This window comes from Onychomys torridus, chromosome 2 (genome assembly GCF_903995425.1).
Source record: "Onychomys torridus chromosome 2, mOncTor1.1, whole genome shotgun sequence".
Classification (NCBI taxonomy): domain Eukaryota; kingdom Metazoa; phylum Chordata; class Mammalia; order Rodentia; family Cricetidae; genus Onychomys; species Onychomys torridus.
Window position 1 is genome coordinate 159,795,358 of NC_050444.1, and position 21,534 is coordinate 159,816,891.

Consider the following 21,534-nt stretch of genomic DNA (forward strand, 5'->3'; position numbering starts at 1 on the left):
CCAGAAAGGAGAGGAAGGAGCAGGGGAAACTCATGTGGGCCCTGCATTATGCTATCCAACTTCCACCTCAGAATCAGGTTGTTCTTTAAGGACCCTCTAGAGAGCCAATAGCCTGGCCTGGTGCAGAAATAGCCTCCTTCTGAGCTGATGAAGAGACCCAAAGGCAGACAGCAAACACAGAGACAGTCTCCTGTCATTCCAGTCTGGAACTTTCAGACTGGGCGCTCTCACGCACATGGACACCACCCACTGTCAGCGCAGCACTCTGCCTGCCAGGATAATGGAATCCCTCCTTTGGCCTGGATGCTGTAGAAGTGCCAAGTGCTCCACAGAAGGGGATGTAGAGGGATGAAAGGCTGTCCAAAAAATTTTAAGTAGTAATGTTCTATTGTATTTTAAATTACTTCCTGGAAGTTTAGAAAGGCATTAAGAATGCAGAGAATCAAGAGCTTCCAAAAAGAAGCAGCCATGGCCTGGGCTGCTGTGCCTGTCACACAGCCTGACCTCAGCAGACTGGAGTGCAGAAGCTGTGGTGGGGGACCCACTTTCCCTGCATGCTTCCCCCTCTGTACTAATGCTCCCATGACCACTGGGAAGTGATGGGGGTAGAGCTGGACCTTCCGTGTGCTCTCAGTTTATCTCAGGATTCAGGATCTGTCATTGAGTGTGCATTCTACCTCTGCCAAACAGCCTACCTCCAGATGAGTTCCTTCAGCTCAGACGTGCTGATAAGGGAAGTCTGTGTACGAATATAGTGTAGCATAGGAAAGCGTGTGCAGACTCAACAGCATCTACACTTGCTCTCTGCAGGAGATCCAGGCCACCTGGTATGAGAAGCTGCATGAGTGGGAGGATGCTCTTGTGGCCTATGATAAGAAGATGGACACGAACAAAGATGACCCAGAGCTGATGCTGGGCCGCATGCGCTGTCTTGAAGCCTTAGGGGAATGGTGAGCTGCACTGGGGTGATGACCTGAGTGGCCAGGAGAGGCTCATGTCTCCAGGGAGTCTTCCCCCAGACTCTTCTCTGTACCACTGATGCTTTCCCCAGAACCATTCGTGACTTCGGTGTGTCTTGTTTCTTCTGCCTCAGCACACGGTCGGTTCAATTCTTGTTGTTTGCCTCACTCTCACTCTGTAGCCCAGGCTGGCCTGGAACTTGCAGCAGTCCTCCTGCCTCAACCTCCCTAGTGATGGAATTGCAGATGTGCGCCACTGCCCCCAGCTTTGCTGTTTTGTGTTTTTTGTTTTCTTACTGTGCATAATGATGTAAGCAGAAGAGTTGTGAGTCTACTGGCTGCCCTTCCAGAGGTCCTGAGTTCAATTCAGAGCACCCACACGGTGGCTCACAACCATCTGTAATGGAATCTGATGCCCTCTTCTGGCCTGCAGGCATTCATACAAAGAGAGCACTCATACACATAAAATACATAAATAAATAAGGAAATCTTTAAAAATACAGAGCAAAATGAGCAGACAGAGCACGTGAGCTCTTGGTAATACTCTTAGGAAAGGAAAGTGACTACCCTCTGCTGCTGCTTCACAGCTGCCAGATAGCACAAGACCACACAGGGGACAAGAGACAAAATCCAGCACTTACTGTGAGGCTGTTGGGCCAAGCACATGAACAGTTCTGAAAGCTGAAAATGCGTCTTCTGGAACCTAATTACACATCGACTTTTTTGAAAAGCCACCGTGGCTTTTAGCCCTCAATGGCAGTGGTTGCTAATCCCCAGGACAGAACATGATATAATATTTTGCATGAGAATTTAATGTCAATGAATTTAGGAGGCAGCAGTGGCACACATCTTTAATCCCAGCACTCGGGAGGCAGAGGCAGAAGGATCTCTGTGAGTTGAAGCCATCCTGGTCTACAGAGTGAGTTCCAGGACAGCCAAGACTACACAGACAAACCCCAAAACAACAACAACAACAAAAATTTCAGCAGACAGAGACTGGGGAGGGAACAGTCGCTGAAGAGCTTGCTGTACAATGAGCCTGAGGACCTGGGTTCAGATCCCCAGTGCCCACAGAGAAGCCAGACGTGGTGTGCATCTAACCACAGTGCTAGAGAAACAGACAAGTGATCCCTGGAGCTCCTGGCCAGCCAGTCCTGCCAAGTTGCTGAGTTCTGGCTTCAGAAAGAGATTCTGTCTCAAAAAATAAGGGGCAAGAGGGCAGGCAGGAGAGATGGCTCACTGATACCAGCACATGCTACAGAGCATGAGGACTTGTGTTCACATCCCAGTGCCCACATAAAAAGCTGGACATGGCACACGCATGTTCGTGTAAGCCCAAACATGTGGAGGGCAGAGATAAAAGGCTTGCCAGTATTTACATTGCTGGCCTCACTCCAGGCACAGTGAGAAACCTTTTCTGGGGGCTAGAGCGATGGGTCAGCTGTTCAGAGCACTGGCTGCTTTTCGAGAAGACCGGAGTTTTAATTCCCAGCAACCACATGGTGGCTCACAACAGTCTAAAACTCCAGTTTCATGGATCTGACACCCTCTTCTGGTTTCTGTGGGCACCAGGCACACACGTGGTACACAGACATACATGCAGGCAAGACACCCATACATATAAAACTTATTTTAATTTTAAAAAACCATCTCAAAGTAATTAAGGCAGAGAGTGATGAAACAGGACGATGACATCCTTCACTGGCCTCCACACATGCACACAGCACACACCCATGCATGTGCAGAGAGACACCACACAATCAGTAAAGTGATGACACTGAGGAAGGGACCTGACATTGACCTCTGGCCTCTGCATGTGCACATGAATACAAGTAATTATACATGCACAAACATGGTGACAGGTGGGTGAACTGACAAAAAATATTTGAAAAGTGCTTGTCTGATTTAACCAGAACTAGGAAAACTAAAAATTATTGTTTATTTTCATAAGTGAACATCTGGGCTTTTTTTGTTTTGTTTTGTTTGTTTGTTTGTTTGTTTGTTTTATTATGTATACAGCATGTATGACTGCAGGCCAGAAGAGGGCACCAGATCTCATTACAGATGGTTGTGAGCCACCATGTGGTTGCTGGGAATTGAACTCAGGACCTTTAGAAGAGCAAGCAGTGTTCTTACCTCTGAGCCATCTCTCCAGCCCCATAAGTGAACATCTTATATCCATTCCTCAGTGAAAGGAAGAAGCATATTCTACCAAATCTGCTTCATTAGTTTATACAATTAAAGGTGTTTTAAGTCCAACAAGTATCTAAAACTTTACTGCCTGATATGGTAGCCACCAGCCACACCTGGCTAGTTTAAAACTGAATAAGATTTAAAGGCAGTTCCACAGTCACACTGGCCACAATCAGTGCTCAGAAGCCTTTGTGGCTCCTTTATCAGGCAGCACGTACAGAGCTTTCCATCCTCATGGGAAGTTCTGCTAGACAGCTCTGATCTGGAGGAAGAAGGGATGTTCAGAATGAGCCATGCTTTCTCAAAACAGGGTTTTAGGGGGTTGGGGATTTAGCTCAATTTAGCTCAGTGGTAGAGCACTTAAGGCCCTGGGTTCGGTCCTCAACTCTGGCAAAAAAAAAAAAAACATAGGGTTTTGTTTTTCCTACTTTCTACTCTGCTGTCCTGCAGTCATATCTTAGGAGAAAGATAAAACAGCTGTAAATGTTTCTAAAATTTAGATCTGATCAGTTCCGAAATGCTTTAGTGTTTCCCTGTGGCCTTTGAATGGCCCATTGTGCTGTGGCTTTAACCCACTTACTCAGCATTTCTTTGTGGACTGTCTCCTGTCTCTCTTCCAAGGCCACTCAGTGCCTTGTTCCTGCTGCTGCTGCCACCCTCCCTTTCCGTCCTGTCTTTAAACCACTCTTCCTTTTCCTTGCACTCTTCGGTGGCCTTTCCTTTCTCTTGCGCTCCCTTTGCAATTAGAGATGACACTTTCCCTGACTGAACCAAGTAGGGACAGCTTGAATACCTTGGAAAATGGGAGATGTGGTTTTTGTGGGTCCCCTTAAATAACAGGCGCACAGCCTGAGGTCTCTCGAGAGCAAGTGACATGGGCCTTTCCATGCCACAGTTCCCATTCTCATACACTTCCAGTCTCTTGGGTTCTTTCCAGTTTTGTAATTACCTACAAAGTCTCAGGGGCTAGTACTGCTGACCTAGGGCTTTAAGAGTGTGAAAGTCTAAGAGAGGCCTTAAAAGAGATGGAAGAAGCAGGATTCCTTCCTGGTCATTTGCAGCTTTCTGATAAGGCTCATTTAATCAATTCTGTTTGGAGTGCAATTTCTGAATTTCTTTCAGTGTGAGCATATATTCTGAACCTGCCCGAGGCAGGCATTCACTGAAGGCGCCATCAGAAACTGTGGGCAGTCAGCAGTGAGCAGCATACAGATGTCCCCTCTCCATGCTCATTTGACTCCTGGGTGCTGACCAGAGATGGAGCCCCAGCACTGTGGCACCCGGGACACACGCACCTCCTCATACTCCCCACACAGCCTCCAAGTCTCTTGAGCACAGAATCAGTGGGTTGAGAGCAAGCAGTGGAAGTCCTCCAAATGAAAGGGCTTGCTCAGCTTCCTGTCGCAGCGCTACACGGGAGGCCAGAGGGATACCCTTCTGTCCTCGAGTGGCTCACATAGCCCAGCAGCTGCCCCGTGGACTGCATTATTTGCTTCTGTCTCCACCTCTCAATTGCAGCGCATTCTACACTCCTCTCCGGGCCAGTTGTCTGTAAGCTGTGGTCCCTGCCTGTCTCCTGCAGCCACAGTGTCCCGCAGGACAGCCTCAGCACTGCTCTGCTGCTTTCTGCCTGGGGGAACTATCTGGGGAACCCTTGAGCTAGCTTCTGTCTTGCCTCTAGTTGAAAAGGAAACCTGTAGCCCTGGCACAAAAAACAGTGATCCTCACAGCAGTAGAGGGAGGCTGATCCTGCCCTGGCCACAAGCCCTAGTAAAGTATGTGGCATGTAAGCATGAGAACCTGAGCTGGGATCCCTAACACCCATGTAAACAGCTGAGCTGGGGAAGCAGAGAGGCAGATCCTGGAGCTCACTGGCCTGCCAGACTAGCAAGTAAGTGAGCTCTGGGGTCAGTAGACCCTGTCTCTAAACACTGGATAGATGTCGCCCAAGATCAGCCTCCAGCCTCCACATGTATCCACGCATATGTACTCACTCATGTTCGCTCGCTCTCTCTCTCGCTCAGATACACGTATCATAGACACAAATTAGAATTCTCATTAGAGTAAATCTAGTCAAAGCATTTGAATTCAAAGAAATTGTCTTTATGAAGCCCAAAACAGTACAACAAATATATAGCGATAACAATTTAATAATTTGGGGGCTGGAGAGATGGCTCAGAAAATTAAGAGCACTGGCTGCTCTTCAAGAGGTCCTGAGTTCAATTCCCAGCAACTACATGGTGGCTCACAACTATCTGTAATGAGATCTGGTGCCCTCTTCTGGCCTATAGGCATACATAATAAATAAATGTATCTTTTAAAGATTTTTAATACTTTTTAAAAATTGGAATTCTAGCTGGGCGGTGATGGCACCCGCCTTTAATCCCAGCACTCAGGACGCAGAGTGGATCTCTGTTAAGTTTGAGGCCAGTCCGGTCTATAGAGAGAATTCCAGGACACACTCCAAACCTACACAGAGAAACCCTGTCTCAAAACACCAAAAACAAAAAAAACAAAAAACTTGGAATTCTAGGCCTGGCAGGATATTTGCAGATAATGGAGTTTTCTCTCTTACCTTTGGAGACACCCCAACAAAAATGCACCAGTCAATTCCTATGCTTTGACCCATGCAAATAAATAGATACCGAAGTTCTTATTTATCTGTTTGTTTGTTTAAAAAAGAAGTTGACTCTGCTTCCAGTGCTGAGCTGACACTTTGCAGTGTGCCTCTCTGAAAGGAAAGACAAAAGAGAATTCTAGCTGTATCTCGACGCTCCGGTGAACTCGGGTTCACCTTCACCCTTGCACGGTGCAGAAGCAGAGTATGAAGGCAACAGTTTTAGGTTTTCTCTCTTGCTCGCTTGCTCTCTCTTTGTAAGCTGGGGTTGGAGCCCAGGACCTTATAGTCTTGCCAGCAATTTACCACCAAGCCACAACTCCAGGCCCTACGAGGGCACATTAACTGGCAATAGGAAGTTCCTCCTCTTGTCAGGCATGATGACTCACACCTGTGATAATTGAGATGCTGGCACAAGAGATTTGCCTCAAGTTTGAGGCCATCCTGGGCTACATAGTGGGTTGTAGGTCAGCTCGAGCTACAAAGTGAGACTGTCTCAACAAAATGGAAATCCCTATTCTGGTGTGGCTCTGTTCTTTTTGAATGTTGGAGCTTTTTCATTTATTTAAATTGTATTTATTTGTATGAGTGTTTTCTCTGTGTGTATGTATATTCCCCACATCTGTGCCTTGTGCCCACAAAGATCAGAAGGCGGCACTGGATCCCTGGAACTGGAGTCACAGACAGTCGTGAGCCTCCGTGTTGGTGCTGGGAACCAAGCTCGGGTCCTCTGGAAAAGCAGCCAGTGCTCTTACCCATTGAGCTATCCCTCCAGCCCCCTGCTGGCAGTTAAGCGCTATTCATGTCTCAGGGACTAGCTAGTTACAATGTGTGTGCCAGTAATCCCAGCACTTGAGAGAAGGATCATCCTGGGCTACATAGTGAGTTTGAGGCCAGCCTGGGCTACATAAAAGTCTGTGTCAAAAATACACAGATAAGGGGCTGGAGAGATGGCTCAACTGTCTTCCAGAGAGCCGGAGTTCAGATTGCAGCACCCACATCAAGCCAGCCTTCCCTGTAGCTTCGCCCTCAGAATGAATGTCCACATGTGACTTCTTTGTAGACCTGCCATAAAAAAAAAAAAAAAAAAGACCACATGGGCTGGAGAGATGGCTCAGAGGTTAAGAGCACTGACTGCTCTTCCAGAGGTCCTGAGTTCAATTCCCAGCACCCACCATCTGTAATGAGATCTGGCGCCCTCTTCTGTATATATAATAAATAAATAAATCTTAAAAAAAAAAAAAAAAACCACAGAGTGCACTGAGAGGATGGAAGTCACTCGGCATCTATGAAGGCACCAGGTGTTCATGGTATTTACACCATGCAGAGTTAGACACTGCACTCTGCTTGATAAATCTACACTTGAAAAATGGGTGCTAGACCCTAGAAACCACAAACAACCCGTCCACCTCTGTTTCCAGGCTCCAAGTCCCAGGCAGGCCCATCATACCACTTCCTGTGGAGCCCTCGCTAACCCAAAGGAGGTTAATGGTTGTAGAAAAGTTTTACTAACCTGCCTGCTTTTTTCTCTCCCTCCAGGGGGCAGCTTCATCAGCAGTGCTGTGAAAAGTGGACTCTGGTTAATGATGAGACCCAGGCTAAGATGGCCCGGATGGCTGCTGCAGCAGCGTGGGGTTTAGGTGAGGCTTCCCATGGGCACACAGCCAAGCTGGAGACTCCATCAAAAAAGGAGCCGCAGTGATGCAAGGGGTAACAGTCTGTAGAAATGTAAAGACCATCTGTGCCTATGTACTTATGTCCTCCATCTGTCCATTTTCACTGTGATTTTGACAAACGACTTAGACATGAGTGAAAATGGATCTTTGTGGGAGAGCCAAGGAAGACACTGAGTGAATTGGAATCTCATCTGAAATTGAGATGTGCGTAAGATATTACCCCTTCCAGTTCAAGGACTGAGACCCATGTGACTGTGCTCATGGTAGACACCAGTAGCATGTGCCAGGATGTGCCTTGTGCTTCTGACTGACCTGCTGTTAATCAGGGTTCCATAAACGCATATGCTAGGACACCTCCAAGAACTTAGGGGAACACTTCACTTGTATTTGTTGTGAAGAATACATATAAGCAGGTACACAGGGGTTCCTTACAGCAATATGGGGTGAGAGTGGTCACTTACAAGAGCAGACATGACTCCAGGACTCAAAACTGAAAGCCCACCCCAGCGGGGTGACCGCCCACCAAAGCTGGAGCCTTAAAGCTCACTGCACAACTTGCAGATAACTAACTGAACAGGTTGGCGAGTCTTCCAGGCAGCTCAGCTGGTCTGAGTATCAGCGCTTACTGCTTGCAGGGAGAGGCTCGTGCATATGATCAGTTTCAGGAACTTTGTGGAGCTTTTGAGTTTGTTTACTTCATGAGGTTCAGAGCTTCCCAGCAGGATGGAACACCCCCCCCCCCCTTCAGAACTTCCTGAGCCCTAAGGAGCTTACCTCAGATGGAGTCTTCTATCTCAGAGGAAATTACTGTAGTACGGCAGCCTGTGGGTGTGTTGCAGTCCTTGTGTTTTATTCAAAAACAGTCTTGCCCCACAGGAAACCCCAAGATTTTAGGAGCTCTGTGACAGGAAACAGGAATAACTGAATAGATTTCTTTATACCATGGTGGAATTTGACTTTGTTTTAAACAGAGTGCTAGTTTAATTTTCTATGTTATAAGTAATATGTAAAAGTAGTTACATTCCCAGCCTGGCATTTGAGTCTTTGCCTTTGCCTTTCCCCTCTGTGTGAGCTAAAGGCCTTTTTACCACAGGATCCATATGTTGTTAGAGCACCACCTACCCTCCCTGTGCCTCAGATGGGAGGGAAAGGGGAAGGTAGTTGTCCATCTCTTATATAGGTCTTTTCTCCACGTGTGTATAATTTGAATACTGAGGTGATGTCCCATATGCCTTCTCCAACAGTCACAAACATTTTAACCATTTTGTTTTATCTGTTCTCACCCCCAACACTCAATAACTCCCAGAGTATTATAAAGATTTTTTTGTTTATTTTTTAGATAGAGTTTCACTATGTGGCCCTGGCTGTCCTGGAACTCACCACCTGCTTCTGCCTCCCCGGTGTTGAAATTAAAGGTGTGTACCACCATTCCCAGCCCAGGTACGTAGATTTTTGATAGTAAGCCCTAGTTAAGGCTGGCAGTTCTTTACTTATTTGTTTTCTTTTTAGTAATGTGTGTGTTTGTAGCTACAGGCATGTGAATGCAGGTGCGAACAGAGGCCCAAGGCTCACATCCTCCTGGAACTAGAGTTATAGGTGGTTGTGAGACACCCAGTGTAGGTTCTGGGAACCAAACTCTAGATCTCTGCAAGAGCAGTATAAACTCTTAACCACTGAGCCGTCCCTCTAGCCCCCAGCTTGGCAGTTAATGATGGGACGAGAGAGGCTAGACAGGGTGTGGCCTGTGCAGAGCTCTCCCTGTGAGTCCTACCCTAGTCACAGTGCTCCTGAGCTTTGCTGTCGCCAGCTCTGGGCTGCGTCCAGAGCATCTTTAAAAACAAATTGCTTCCTGAGGAGTCATCTTTTGCTGTCTGCTTTTGCCCAGAGGCATTAGTAATGGATGAACCAATAGTTGGGAGTGGAATGCTGGAAAAGGCCTTGTAAAAACAACAGCCCTGCAGTTTGCACCTAATGAGGCTGATATCTTTTCTGCAGATGTGCTGGCAGGCTTGACACTTGATGACTTCTCAGCCCACCAGGGGAAGTACATACCTCTTCCCTGGTGTAGCCATTTCCCCTTCTAACATAACACAGAGGTCACTACACAGCCGCCACCGCCTCCCTCCTGAGCCTGGGATACTGCCACAGTGAAAAGGGCAAACAATTTGTCAAAGCCTGTCTACTAATTGTATGATGGCCATTTCCAATTATTTAGAGGAAAATGTAATTTCCCAGTATTCCATTGAGCTGTGAGGTGCTCACTTGTAAGGAAGAATGTGATTTTATGTTACCTGGAGAAGCTGGAGGGAGTCCTGGGTTAATGAGGGACAGCACTAAGCCCATCTGATGTGCTGGCTTTGCACTTAAGCCCTGTTCTTGTTTTTTATGATGCTGCCTAGGGCATCAGCAGAGTCCCTTGCTTAGAAGGCAGACATGGTTTTGTAAAAGTCAACCCCACAATGGATTGCAGGGCTCAGCAGGTACATTAGGCTCACGTCCCGTTAACTTGTGTGTACATCAATCTAAATGAAATTATCAGTGACAAGACCCAGGGCTGCCTCTAACTCAGCCAACTGGCCACCCTGATGCTTTCTTGTGTGCTTGCATTCCTAGGTCAATGGGACAGCATGGAGGAGTACACTTGTATGATTCCTCGGGACACCCATGATGGAGCGTTTTACAGAGCTGTGCTGGCATTACATCAGGATCTCTTTTCCTTGGCCCAACAGGTAAGAAAAATGTGTATTCAGACCTTCCAGCAAAGAAAATGTTTCTGTGTGTGACTTGTTGGCCCCTGAGCACATCTGTGTTAGTAAGCTATTGAACTGTAGCCATGTTCAAGTCTCTGAACTCCGTGAATGGCCTTGAAGGTGGAGGTCTGGACATAGTATTCACTATGCATAGAACATTAGCGTGTAGGCTGAGGTTTTATAGCGTCCCTGGAGCAAGGGACAATTCGTGGATTGTTGCTGCTTGGCAGTAGTTCTTTGGGTCATAATTGACCCTCTTAAACACCTTGCCTAAGTTCTCCTTCTACTGAGAGGGGCTTTAAGTTTCCCCAGAGGCGGATTGGGAGAGCCAGTGATCCCCACTATGCTGGAGAAATCAGTTTTCTGGTCATCCAGAGAGCACACACTGTTCTAACTTGCAGAATGCATAATGAAGTGGTTGCATCCACCTTGTCAGACACCAGACTGTCTTGGACAAGCTGCTCAGTAAGTGATTGGAACATTCCAGAGATGCCAACATAGTAATTAGCCTTAAACATTGGGGGCAGGGGAAGCTCCACAAGAAGGGTTTTAATTGATAGTACAAGGAAGGTTCAGAATGGTATCCTGGGGTAGCCCTACATTGAAGGATCCCAGCCCTAGGTCTCCTGGGTCAGTAACCAAGGTACCCATTTCCATGGAGGGCATTGCAGAGACACTCCTTTGTGAGGCTAGGGGCAGCTTGGGAACCAGAGGTGATGCCCACCCGGGAGCCACTGACATGTCCAGTCTATTTTTACAACATGCCCAGGAAGGAAAGTGAGAAGAAGGCAGGTCCTCAAGGACACCCCTTGCCATGCACAAGTGCAATGACTCTGTTCCATAGCATGCATGCCCCCTCCTCATCCCCGAGCTTGTCAGTGTTACCTGAGCTTCTGCCTGTGGACGCTGTGTGCTGCTGTCCTTAATGAGACACTGGGTAGTGCCCTTCTGTAGCTATGCAGATTAAGGAGAATTTCTGCACTACTGTGGTGAGTGTTTTGCTTCGTCACTGGAATTGAAGTGAGGCAGATAACTTCTGTGAAGGCCTAAGTGCAGAGTCCGGTCTGGAGTGTCCTTGTTTCTCTCCTAGTGTATTGACAAGGCCAGGGACCTGCTGGATGCTGAGCTGACTGCCATGGCAGGAGAGAGCTACAGCCGAGCCTATGGGGTGAGTGTTGAGCAGTCTGCACACCATCAGCATCTATAGCTTTAGGTTGCTGAGAACTCACTGTTTCTGGGGAGACAGAAGGAGTGGTTTGGGTTCACTCAGCTTGGAGGTTCTCTGGGTAGTAATTAGGGTGGAATGTGATCTGCTCCCATCAGGCCATGGTTTCTTGCCACATGCTGTCTGAGCTGGAGGAGGTTATCCAGTACAAACTTGTCCCTGAGCGACGGGAGATCATCCGCCAGATCTGGTGGGACAGACTGCAGGTAAGCTGGAGACAGCCCCGGTTCCCACCTCACCCTCTCAGGCCTGCATGAGCACTTGCACCCCCACCACCTTTTCTGTTCTCCTCTACCACCTCTTCTAAGCACATCCTTCCAAAGCTTGTCACCTCAGCTGTGGCTGTGAGAGAATGACCTATTGAGCAGTGGAAGAGAGTGTGTTTAAGCAAATGACACTTAGGATCACCATTGATTCAGTCATTGGTTCTCAGTGCTCCAGTTGAGGCCTCCACACAGTGGATATACCCCCAGGTTCTGAGTCTCTCCTGGCTCCCAAATGACTCAACTGAGAAGCAGCCCTCTAAGTGTACTTACTGGCCACCAGCATCAGACCTTCTCTGTGGAATTGCTGGATCTTCTGAGATAGAAACCCCTGCTTGTGACAGCTGCTTAGTTAAACTCATCCTGGCCCTTCTGCTCAGACCTCATAGAGACTTTCCCAAGGTTTCCAACTACATTTCAGTGTGGCATTCTGATCACGGCAGCATGAGGACGGAGCCACCATCACCTCTACGAGGGTTTCAAGTGCCCCTGAAAGGGCAGCCTGTCCCCCAGTCCTTGAGAAGTTGGAGGGAAAGATCAGCAAAGAACAAACAGGCTAGGAGTGTGGTTCAGAGATAGAGCACTTTCCTGGCATTCCCAGGCCCTGAGTTCCATCTCCTGGACCACACACACCTGAGGACACGCTGCTCAGAAACCACACACACACACACACACACACACCTGAGCACACACTGCTCAGAAGCCACACACACACACACACACACCTGAGCACACACTGCTCAGAAACCACACACACACACACACCTGAGGACACACTGCTCAGAAACTACACACACACCTGAGCACACATTGCTCAGAAACCACACACACACCTGAGCACACACTGCTCAGAAACCACACACACACACCTGAGGACACACTGCTCAGAAACCACACACACACACACACACCTGAGCACACACTGCTCAGAAACCACACACACCTGAGGACACACTGCTCAGAAACCACACACACACACACACACACACACACACCTGAGCACACACTGCTCAGAAACCACACACACACACCTGAGGACACACTGCTCAGAAACCACACACACACACACACACACACCTGAGCACACACTGCTCAGAAACCACACACACACACCTGAGCACACACTGCTCAGAAACCACACATGTGTGCACAAATGCTTGGAAACCACACATAAGTGCTCATATGCTGCTCTAGAAACCACCCGTGTGGACAGTCCGCTCTGAAAGCCACTGGCCTCCCTGATGTCACAATCACTTCCTTTGATTTGAAGCTATTTCTTCTTGGCTACATCTGCACCTAATCCCCACTTCTCTCTGCAGCCCAGTCAAGGTTTATGCTACCAGGCTTTTAGTAGGCTGTGACAAGCTCTTAGACTCCGAACTGCATTCCTGTCTAGGAAGCTCAGGGCACATTCCACTGGACAGGAAAGAGCACTGGGCACAGTCATCGTGGCTCTAAAGTGAGCACATACAGTTCTTCTACATGTTTTATTAGTAATTATAAAATGCCTAGTGAATGTTTTGATGGAAAGTTGTCTCCTGGGCACCAGAAAGAATTCCACAAGGGAAGGACTTCCCACTTGGCTTGTACACAACCTGGTGTTTTAAGTGCCTGTAGTGGGGTGTGGAACTTCCAAATCAGGGAGCTGATGACCTTCAGACATTGTGACATGGGGATCTTAGAAATACAGAGTTGAAAGGGGTATGCTGGAATGAGATGGAAGGGGAGGCTCATGCTGGCTTCACTGAATTCAGAGCACTGCCGTCACCTTCCTGACCCTGTCTTCAGACAGCAAGATGCTCTTCAGCCTTTAGGGACCAAATGCCTGCTGCCTGTGGGAGGAGCTAGTCGGTGGTGAGAAGTAATCAAAACAGTCACTCGGTGTACTTTTTCCTAACTTTCCAAATCATTGTTGTCAACCTCGTGGGCTAGGAAGCTCTTACCTAAAGCTGGAAATAGAGTTGCCCTGCTGGAAACTTGGCTCTGGAAGATGGCATATAGTCAAAACACTCACTGACCTGCCAGAGCTGAAAAGCTGCCATGTTTGTGGTCAAGTCATTTCAGATCCTTAAAACCACTGTTTGCCACGAGGCAGTTGAAGAGGTCAGCCCTAGCTCCATGTCTTTTTGCCTCAGGTTCCCAGGTCAAGCCCAGTGTGCACCTTTCTGCTGTTCCGTACAGAAGTCACTGGGTTTGGGGTTTGTGAAATTCACAAATAAGGTGGCAGAGCTCAGGAACACATTTCCCTCCTGGGTGTGACGTTTTTGTCAGCAAGGCTGGGAAAGTTGACTTACCACCTAGCACTCATTGGATAGAAAAATTGTGTAGGCTGGGATGATGGCTCGGTGATAAAAGTGCTCGCTGCCAAGCCTGGTATTCTGAGTTTGATTCCCTGGGACCTACGTGGTAGAGGGAGAAAACACCTGACTCTGACTTCCACGCATACACACCATAGTGAGCACATATGCACTAAGGTGGAAAAAAAGATCAGCTTAGGGGCTGGAGAGATGGCTCAGAGGTTAAGAGCACTGACTGCTCTTCCAGAGGTCCTGAGTTCAATTCCCAGCATCCACATGGTGGCTCACAATCATCTGTAATGAGATCTGGCACCCTCTTCTGTGTACATAATAAATAAATAAATAAATCTTTTTAAAAATGATAAGGAGGGCTGGGCGGTGGTGGCACACACCTGTAATCCCAGCACTCAGGAGGCAAAGGCAAGTGGATCTCTGTGAGTTCAAGGCCAGCCTGGTCTACAGAGTGAGAGCCAGGACAGGCTCCAAAGCTCCAAAGCTACAGAGAAACCCTGTCTCGAAAAACAAAACAAAACAAAACAAACAAAAAAAAAACTTATAAGGATAATTATAAAGAATTCACATGGAAGTAAGTTAATCAGCTCCTTCCTTACTTTTGTTTTATTTCTTTTGGTTTGAGGGAAGGGGACATTGGTTTGTTTATTTTGTGAATGTGAGTATTTTGTGTGTGTGTATGTCCATGCACCATGTATGTGCTAGTTCCGGTAGAGGCCAGAAGAGGGTGTCAGATCTCCTGGAACTGGAATTATAGATGGTTGTGAGCTGCTCTGTGGGTGCTAGGAACTGAGCCTAGGGCCTCTAAAGAGCAACCCATGTTTTAACCACTAAACCATCTTTCCAACCCATTTTTTTGTTTGTTTGGTTGGTTTTGGTTTTTGGTTTTTTTAGACAGGGTTTCTCTATGTAGCTTTGTGCCTTTCCTGGAACTCGCTTTTTAGACCAGGCTGGCCTTAAACTCACAGAGATCCACCTGCCTTTGCCTCCCGAGTGCTGGGACTAAAGGCATGCACCACCACGGCCCGGCAACCCATTTTGTTTTTGAGATGGGGTCTTTACCATGTAGCTCTAGCTAACCTGAAACTTTCTCTGTAGACTAGTCTTAAACTGACAGAGATGCTCCTGGCTCTGCCTCCCAAGTGCTGGAGTTAGAGGCATGTGCCACCAAGGCCGTAGCTACTTCCTTTTCTATATGTATATTTTTTCTATATCTATATTTTTGATTTGACATAATAAAAATGAGAAGAGAATCTAAGATAGCCAATGAAATTCCACCAAGAAACTATACCTATATAGAGGTGCAGGCCTAAGCTTTACTAACTTGAAAAATAGAAATAGAGATGGCCAACCAGCTAAGAACACTGGCTACTCTTCTAGAGGAGACAGGCTCAGTTCTAAGCACCCATGTGGCAGCTCACTCAGTTTTAGGGGATCCAATGTCCCCTTCTGTGTGCCACACATGTGGTACACAGACATTATACATGTAGACACAACACCCATACACATAAAATAAAATTTTAAAAAGAGCAAGTGAGCCCAGCATCTAGGAGGTAGACAGGCAGATCTTTGTGAGTTCTAGGCCAGCCTGGTCTACATACTGAGTTCCAGGACAGCCAGCGCTACCTAGTAAGACCCTGTCTCAAAAACAAACAAAGGGGCAAGTGAAACACAACACTGACTTGAATTCAGTACTCGGGAGCTGGGGAGATGATGTAGTTGGTAAACAGTCATGAAGACTGGAGTTTCGTGATCCCTGGCACCCATGTCAAAAGCTAGGTATGGTAACATGCACCTGTAATCCCAGCACTGGGGAGACAGAAATGGAAGCATCCAGGGTTTGTAGCCAGCCAGTCTAGCTGAGCCAGTAAGCTCAAAGTTCAGAGAGAGACCCTGTGTTAGAAGATAAGATTTAAGAAGCAGTTGAGGAATAGTCCCTGGAGTTCACCTCACGCGCTCGCTCGCCCTCCCTCCCTCCCTCCCTCCCTCCCTCCCTCCCTCCCTCCCTCTCCCTCCTTCCCCCCCTCCCTCCCTCCCTCTCTCCACCCTCCCCATTGGAGACAGCAACACAACTTAAAAAATAAAAGCACTTTCTGCCATGTCTGCCTGCTTGAATCCAGCTCCCAGAATCTGCATGGTAGATTAGATAACGGCTCCCTCAAACTGTCCTCTGTCCTCTGCATGCATGTTGTAGCTTATGCATGCCTATGTACATACAAACAAATGAAAAAAAATTTATTCACAACCCACAAAAAAAAATGTAAATAATTTAATTTACCCTTTACCACAGTCCTTTGAAATTGATACTCTTTTTATTCTGATCCACAAGATGGTCAGAAAGGTTAAGTAACTTTCCCAGAGTCACAGAGTAAGAGACAGCACCAGGCCCCAGCTGCAGGCACACACCCTGCTGCTCCTCCTGTTGTTGACAAGCCCCTGGGGGGTTCATTGACAGTGAGCAGACAGGGCTGTTGCTTCGGCTTCCAGGTGGAGCAGAGGACAGGGCTAACCCTCACTTCTGAACACTGCAGGGCTGCCAGCGTATTGTGGAGGACTGGCAGAAGATCCTCATGGTCCGCTCCCTTGTAGTCAACCCTCACGAGGACATGAGGACCTGGCTCAAGTACGCAAGCCTGTGTGGCAAGAGCGGCCGACTGGTGAGTAACCCACCACCACAGGGGTGGTGCCCTGCCCTGTTCTCTATGTAACTTGCCCTCTTGTTTTTAAGGCTCTTGCTCATAAAACCTTAGTGTTGCTCTTGGGAGTTGATCCATCTCGGCAACTTGACCATCCTCTGCCAACAGTTCACCCTCAAGTGACCTATGCCTACATGAAAAACATGTGGAAAAGTGCTCGCAAGGTATGTGCCCTCCCCAGCCAACAGAGACCATCTGATGTGTTCCCTGCCAGGAGTCGGTGTCCTTCCCACACCCACAGTGTTGGGGGCTTCTGCTGCTTTCACAGCGTGAGTCACAGCAAGGTAGAGACACATGGACCTTTGGTCGAACTGAAGCTTGTAGTCACAGTTGTGGTTAGGATCTGAAGAGTGCTGCCCCGTCAGAAAAGGCACTAAAGTCTTTATTCATGAAATCACAAACTGGAGCTTTTCTAAGACCGGCAGGGTTCCTCTCTCGGACTTGTGGTCTCCTTTCCTGTCATCGGTTTAGACTCAAATGCATGAGCATGCAAGGAAAATGCTGCAGTCAGGGCAGTCGCTGGAGCCAGAATTCCTTCTGTTTACAGACAAGGCCTTGGGAACCTACGAGCTCCTGGGTTTCTCTGGAAGCCATCTCTGCATGATGGTGGCAATTTACAAAACGCAGGCTTCAGAGACCAAATCATTCTTGGGCCCCCTGTCATCCTTCCCAAAAGGAGAGCACTCAGCCTTCTCCCCCGACTACAGTCCTGCAGTGCTCCCTAAGATGGTTGACTTGGGTGACACTGAGTGCCAATGAGCTGTGAGAGCAGATGCCTGTAGCAAACAGGAGTCTAGCTCATTTATGGGTGTCAGTGTGTCTCCCCATTCTTTACGTCTCATTCATGGCTCACCTGTCTGGCAAACTGTCTCATGTCTTTCAGGCTCTGGCTGAAATGCTTTCTCTCTCTCTCTCTCTCTCTCTCTCTCTCTCTCTCTCTCTCTCTCTCTCTCATAATTTTGGGTTTTTGTGTTTGTTTTTACTTTGTATTAACTAAATTTGTTCTTAAATAATTTCATACATATATGCAATGTATGATGACCCAGCTCACCCCAATTTACCCCCTCCTCCTCACAGATCTCTCTCGTTCATTTGTCTATTTGTTTTGTGACCCACTGAGTTTAGCCAGGGCAGTGTGCAACTGTGTTCAGAGCTGTCCAGTTTGTGTGTGTGTCCACCTGATACATACAGGCTCAACAGTGGGCGCCCAAAGGAAGCGGTGACCCCTGCAGAATCTGTCAATAGCCAATAGTTCAAAGCTAAAGGATGGGGCCAGTCGTGTGGACCCAGTGCAGATAGCCACAGTTGTTGTGAGGTGCTTATCAGAATGTTTATATCGAATCTAATGGGTGGCATTTCACAGCCCTTCACCCTTTGTTCTTGCCTTTACACACTTCCTTATTCTTCTCCCACAGTGTGCACCGAGCCTTAGGGATAGAGGTGTAATACCTCATTTAGGGGAGCCCATAACCATCACTTGGGAAGCATCTTGGGAAGCTCAGAGCCTCTGCATTTGCTTGCACTCGGCCTCAGCAGAGGCTTCTCTGATCAAGGCTGAGAGCAACTTTTGTCTGTGGCTGTCAGCACAGACACTTAGACGGCAGTTTGATCGCTGTGTCCGTTTGCTATGTCGGGGGACAAGGTCAAATGCCATATGTTTTTGTTTTTATGTGACAGTCTCACTGTGTACTACTATAGACTGGCCTTAAGTTATTTCCTTTTTCCATTTATTTAGTGTCGTGTTTGTGGAAGTCAAAGGGCAGCTAACAGCTATTAGTTCTTCCATTCTACCATGTGAGTTCTAGGAATGAAACTCAGGTTTTGTGTAACCACCATCACCTCAGATCATCTCTAGCCCTGGCCTAGGATTCCTGATCCCCCTGACTCTAATACCCAGGGCTGGAGCTCCAGGTGTGCTCCACTATCCAGGGCTATCCCTGGTGTTCCACCATACCCAGCCTGAGTGTTTTATGCATAGTTGGTTGAATCCCAGAATATGGAGTCCACAGATACAGATTGACATCTGCTTATCTGGCCCTTTACAGGGAGGGAAAAAAATGACCCCTACATCCGAGGTGTAGACTAGAAAAATATAAGGGTGTGTGTGTGTGTGTGTGTGTGTGTGTGCATGCTTTGGTACACATGTGGAGGACAATATTCAGGAGTTAGTTTTTCCTTCTACCATGTGAGTCCTAGGGACCAAACTCTGGTTGTCAGACTTGGCGGCAGGCACCTTTCTTTACAGACAGAGCCATCTTGCTGACCAGAACATGATTTTTCCATGTATACAGAGTAAGACTTCACTGGGACAGGGAGGTGGAGGATGTAGCCCGTCATCCAGGAGTTTTGACGGCGAGAGAGAAGCTGTTAACAACAGGGATGAATTAGAGCTTTGGAAGGCTGAGGCATGAGGAAGCATAACAAAACTCCCCTCTTGAAAAGGAACAGAATAAAGAAATCTTGTCGTCTGTTGCACCGTGCAGTGAGCTGAAGATGTTAAGTCAGCCAAAAAGATTCTAGTGTTCCTCAGCACAGTGTGGTACCTCTAAATTACAAGAATTGAGTGTATTTTAGAAAGCGCTAAAAGCAGATGTTCCCAACACAGAATGATAAATGTTTAATGAAATGGCAACACCAAATACCTGATTTAATTATTGCATATTATATGCATGTGTCAAGTTACACTATAGCCCATAAATATACACCATTATGTGATAACTTTAAAAGTGGAGTAAAAGCCCTGGAGCGATGGCCCAGTGGTTAGTTAGGACTTGGCTGCTCTTCTAGAGGACCTAAGTTCATTTCCCACTGACAGCTCAAGTGTCTATAACTCCAGCTGTAGGTGATCTGATGCCCTCCCTGAAAACTGTACTTAAATGCACAAACCTTCAACAAAGAGACACACATAAACACATAATTAAAACTTAAATTAATTAAAAATAAATGAGCAGGGCAGTGGTGGCACATGCCTGTAATCTCAGCACTCTGGAGGCAGAGGCAGGTGGATCTCTATAAATTTGAGGCTAGCCTGGTCTACAAAGCAAGTTCCACGACAACCAGAGCTGTTACACAGAGAAACCCTATCTGGGGCTGAGTGTGGGGTGGGAGGATTAGCTGGGTGATGGTGGCACATGCCTTTAATCTCAGCAGTCAAGAGGCAGACAGATCTGAGTTCGAGGCTAACTTGATGTACATAGTGAGTTTCAGGACATAAGGGGTATATAGACAACCCTGTCTCTAGGGGAAAAAAGAAAAACAAATCTTAAAAAAAAAAAACTAAAAATGGACTAAGGGTATAACTGGTGAACAGCATATGTTTGGCACATGTGAGGCCAATTGTCAGCTCATAATTTTTGTTTGTTTGTGTGTATAAGTGTTTTGCCTGCATGTTTGTGTACCACATGTATGCCTATTGCCGACAGAGGTCTGAAGAGGTTTTGGATCTGCTGGAACTGGAGTTACAAGTGACTGTGAGCTACCATGTCGGTGCTGGGACCTAAACCCAGGCCCTCTGCAAGAGCAACCAGTGCTCTTACCCATGAGCCAGCTCTCCAGCCCCAGCACCATAGTTCTATTGGAGCAGAATCCCCAGCCCTACTTTATTCTACCTTCTCACTGTACATAGTGTTCCTCTGGCTTCCTTCTCTGCTCCCTAGGCACTGAGGACGGTATAAAGGAGCAGCACCCCTCAGTCTGAACCTACATCCACCAGGCAGTCTGTGCTCACAGGGCACTTAGTGTCGGCTCCGTCCCCATATTCTTTGTTTTTGAGGCAGAGTATATGAAGCCCAGGCTGACCTCCAACTTTCAGTCCTCCTGCCTTGGTCTCCCAAGTGCTGAGGTTAGAGGTGTGTGCCATCATGCATGACTTTAAACCTCTGCAGGGCATGGTGGTGCACGCCTGTAATCCCAGCACTTGGGAGGCAGAGGCAGGCGGATCTCTATGGGTTTGAGGCCAGCCTGCTCTACAGAGTGAATGCCAGGATTGTATAGCACCCTGTCTCAAACGAAAAATAAAACAAAGACTATTTTTAGTACTCATATCTTTCTTACATTTAAAGGTATCTAGGTTTAGTCTGACCCCTGAGCCAGAGAGTTTCGCTTTCCATCCAGGCCAGTGTCACATCGTAGCATGTTTCTGTTATGGGAAACATCAGAATTTTTACATGATTTACTGTAAGAATACCTCATGCTGTTCTGGTTGGTTGGTTGGTTGGTTGGTTGGTTGGTTGGGTTTGTTTTGTTTTAGTTTGGTTTGGTTTGGTTTTTTGTTTTGTTTTGTTTTGTTTTTTGTTTTTTCAAGACAGGGTTTCTGTGTGAGTCCTTGACTGTCCTGAAACTCACTTTGTAGACCAGGCTGACCTTGAAATCCGCCTGCCTGCCTCCTGGGTGCTGGGATTAAAGGTGTATGCCACCAGTATCCGTCAGTAATGCTTCTCGATGTGTTTCCCTCTCCTTCTGTAGAGAAGCATGCATAGCCTTGGCGGCACCCTCACATTGTTTCTCCTCCTTGTTAATGGATTTAGACTACATCACTTTTTAATTTATACTTTACATGTTTGTGCAGGCCACCCTAGAAGCATTTGCTGGGGCTACGGCTCCATGGCAGCAGCACTTGCCTGGCATGCCCAGGGTCCCAGGTTTAATCCCCAGCACCACCGAACAAAACCCTGTGGCCCCTGTGCATCAAGATGCTGGCATGTCTGGTGCAGCAGGCTTGCACAGCACTGTAGGTCTAGCCTCGGCACTGCTCCTGCTCAGTGTAGCTGTCTGTCTCTGACTCCTGTCAGATGCCTGCGATTCATGACAGATCCCAGACCTAATGGCTGGAGGATGCTGTAAAGAC

The 21,534-nt window shown here is 47.4% G+C and overlaps 1 protein-coding gene across 1 annotated transcript in view; it reads left to right on the forward strand.

Moving 5' to 3' along the window:
* Nucleotides 1-21,534, forward strand: part of Mtor (mechanistic target of rapamycin kinase) — a 115,000-nt gene that overhangs the window by 67,218 nt on the left and 26,248 nt on the right. The window contains exons 30-36 of the mRNA XM_036179965.1: nt 811-950; nt 7,309-7,409; nt 10,059-10,174; nt 11,286-11,363; nt 11,519-11,626; nt 16,524-16,649; nt 16,721-16,852. Coding sequence (XP_036035858.1) covers nt 811-950; nt 7,309-7,409; nt 10,059-10,174; nt 11,286-11,363; nt 11,519-11,626; nt 16,524-16,649; nt 16,721-16,852 — 801 coding nt within the window. The remainder of the gene's footprint in view (nt 1-810; nt 951-7,308; nt 7,410-10,058; nt 10,175-11,285; nt 11,364-11,518; nt 11,627-16,523; nt 16,650-16,720; nt 16,853-21,534) is intronic.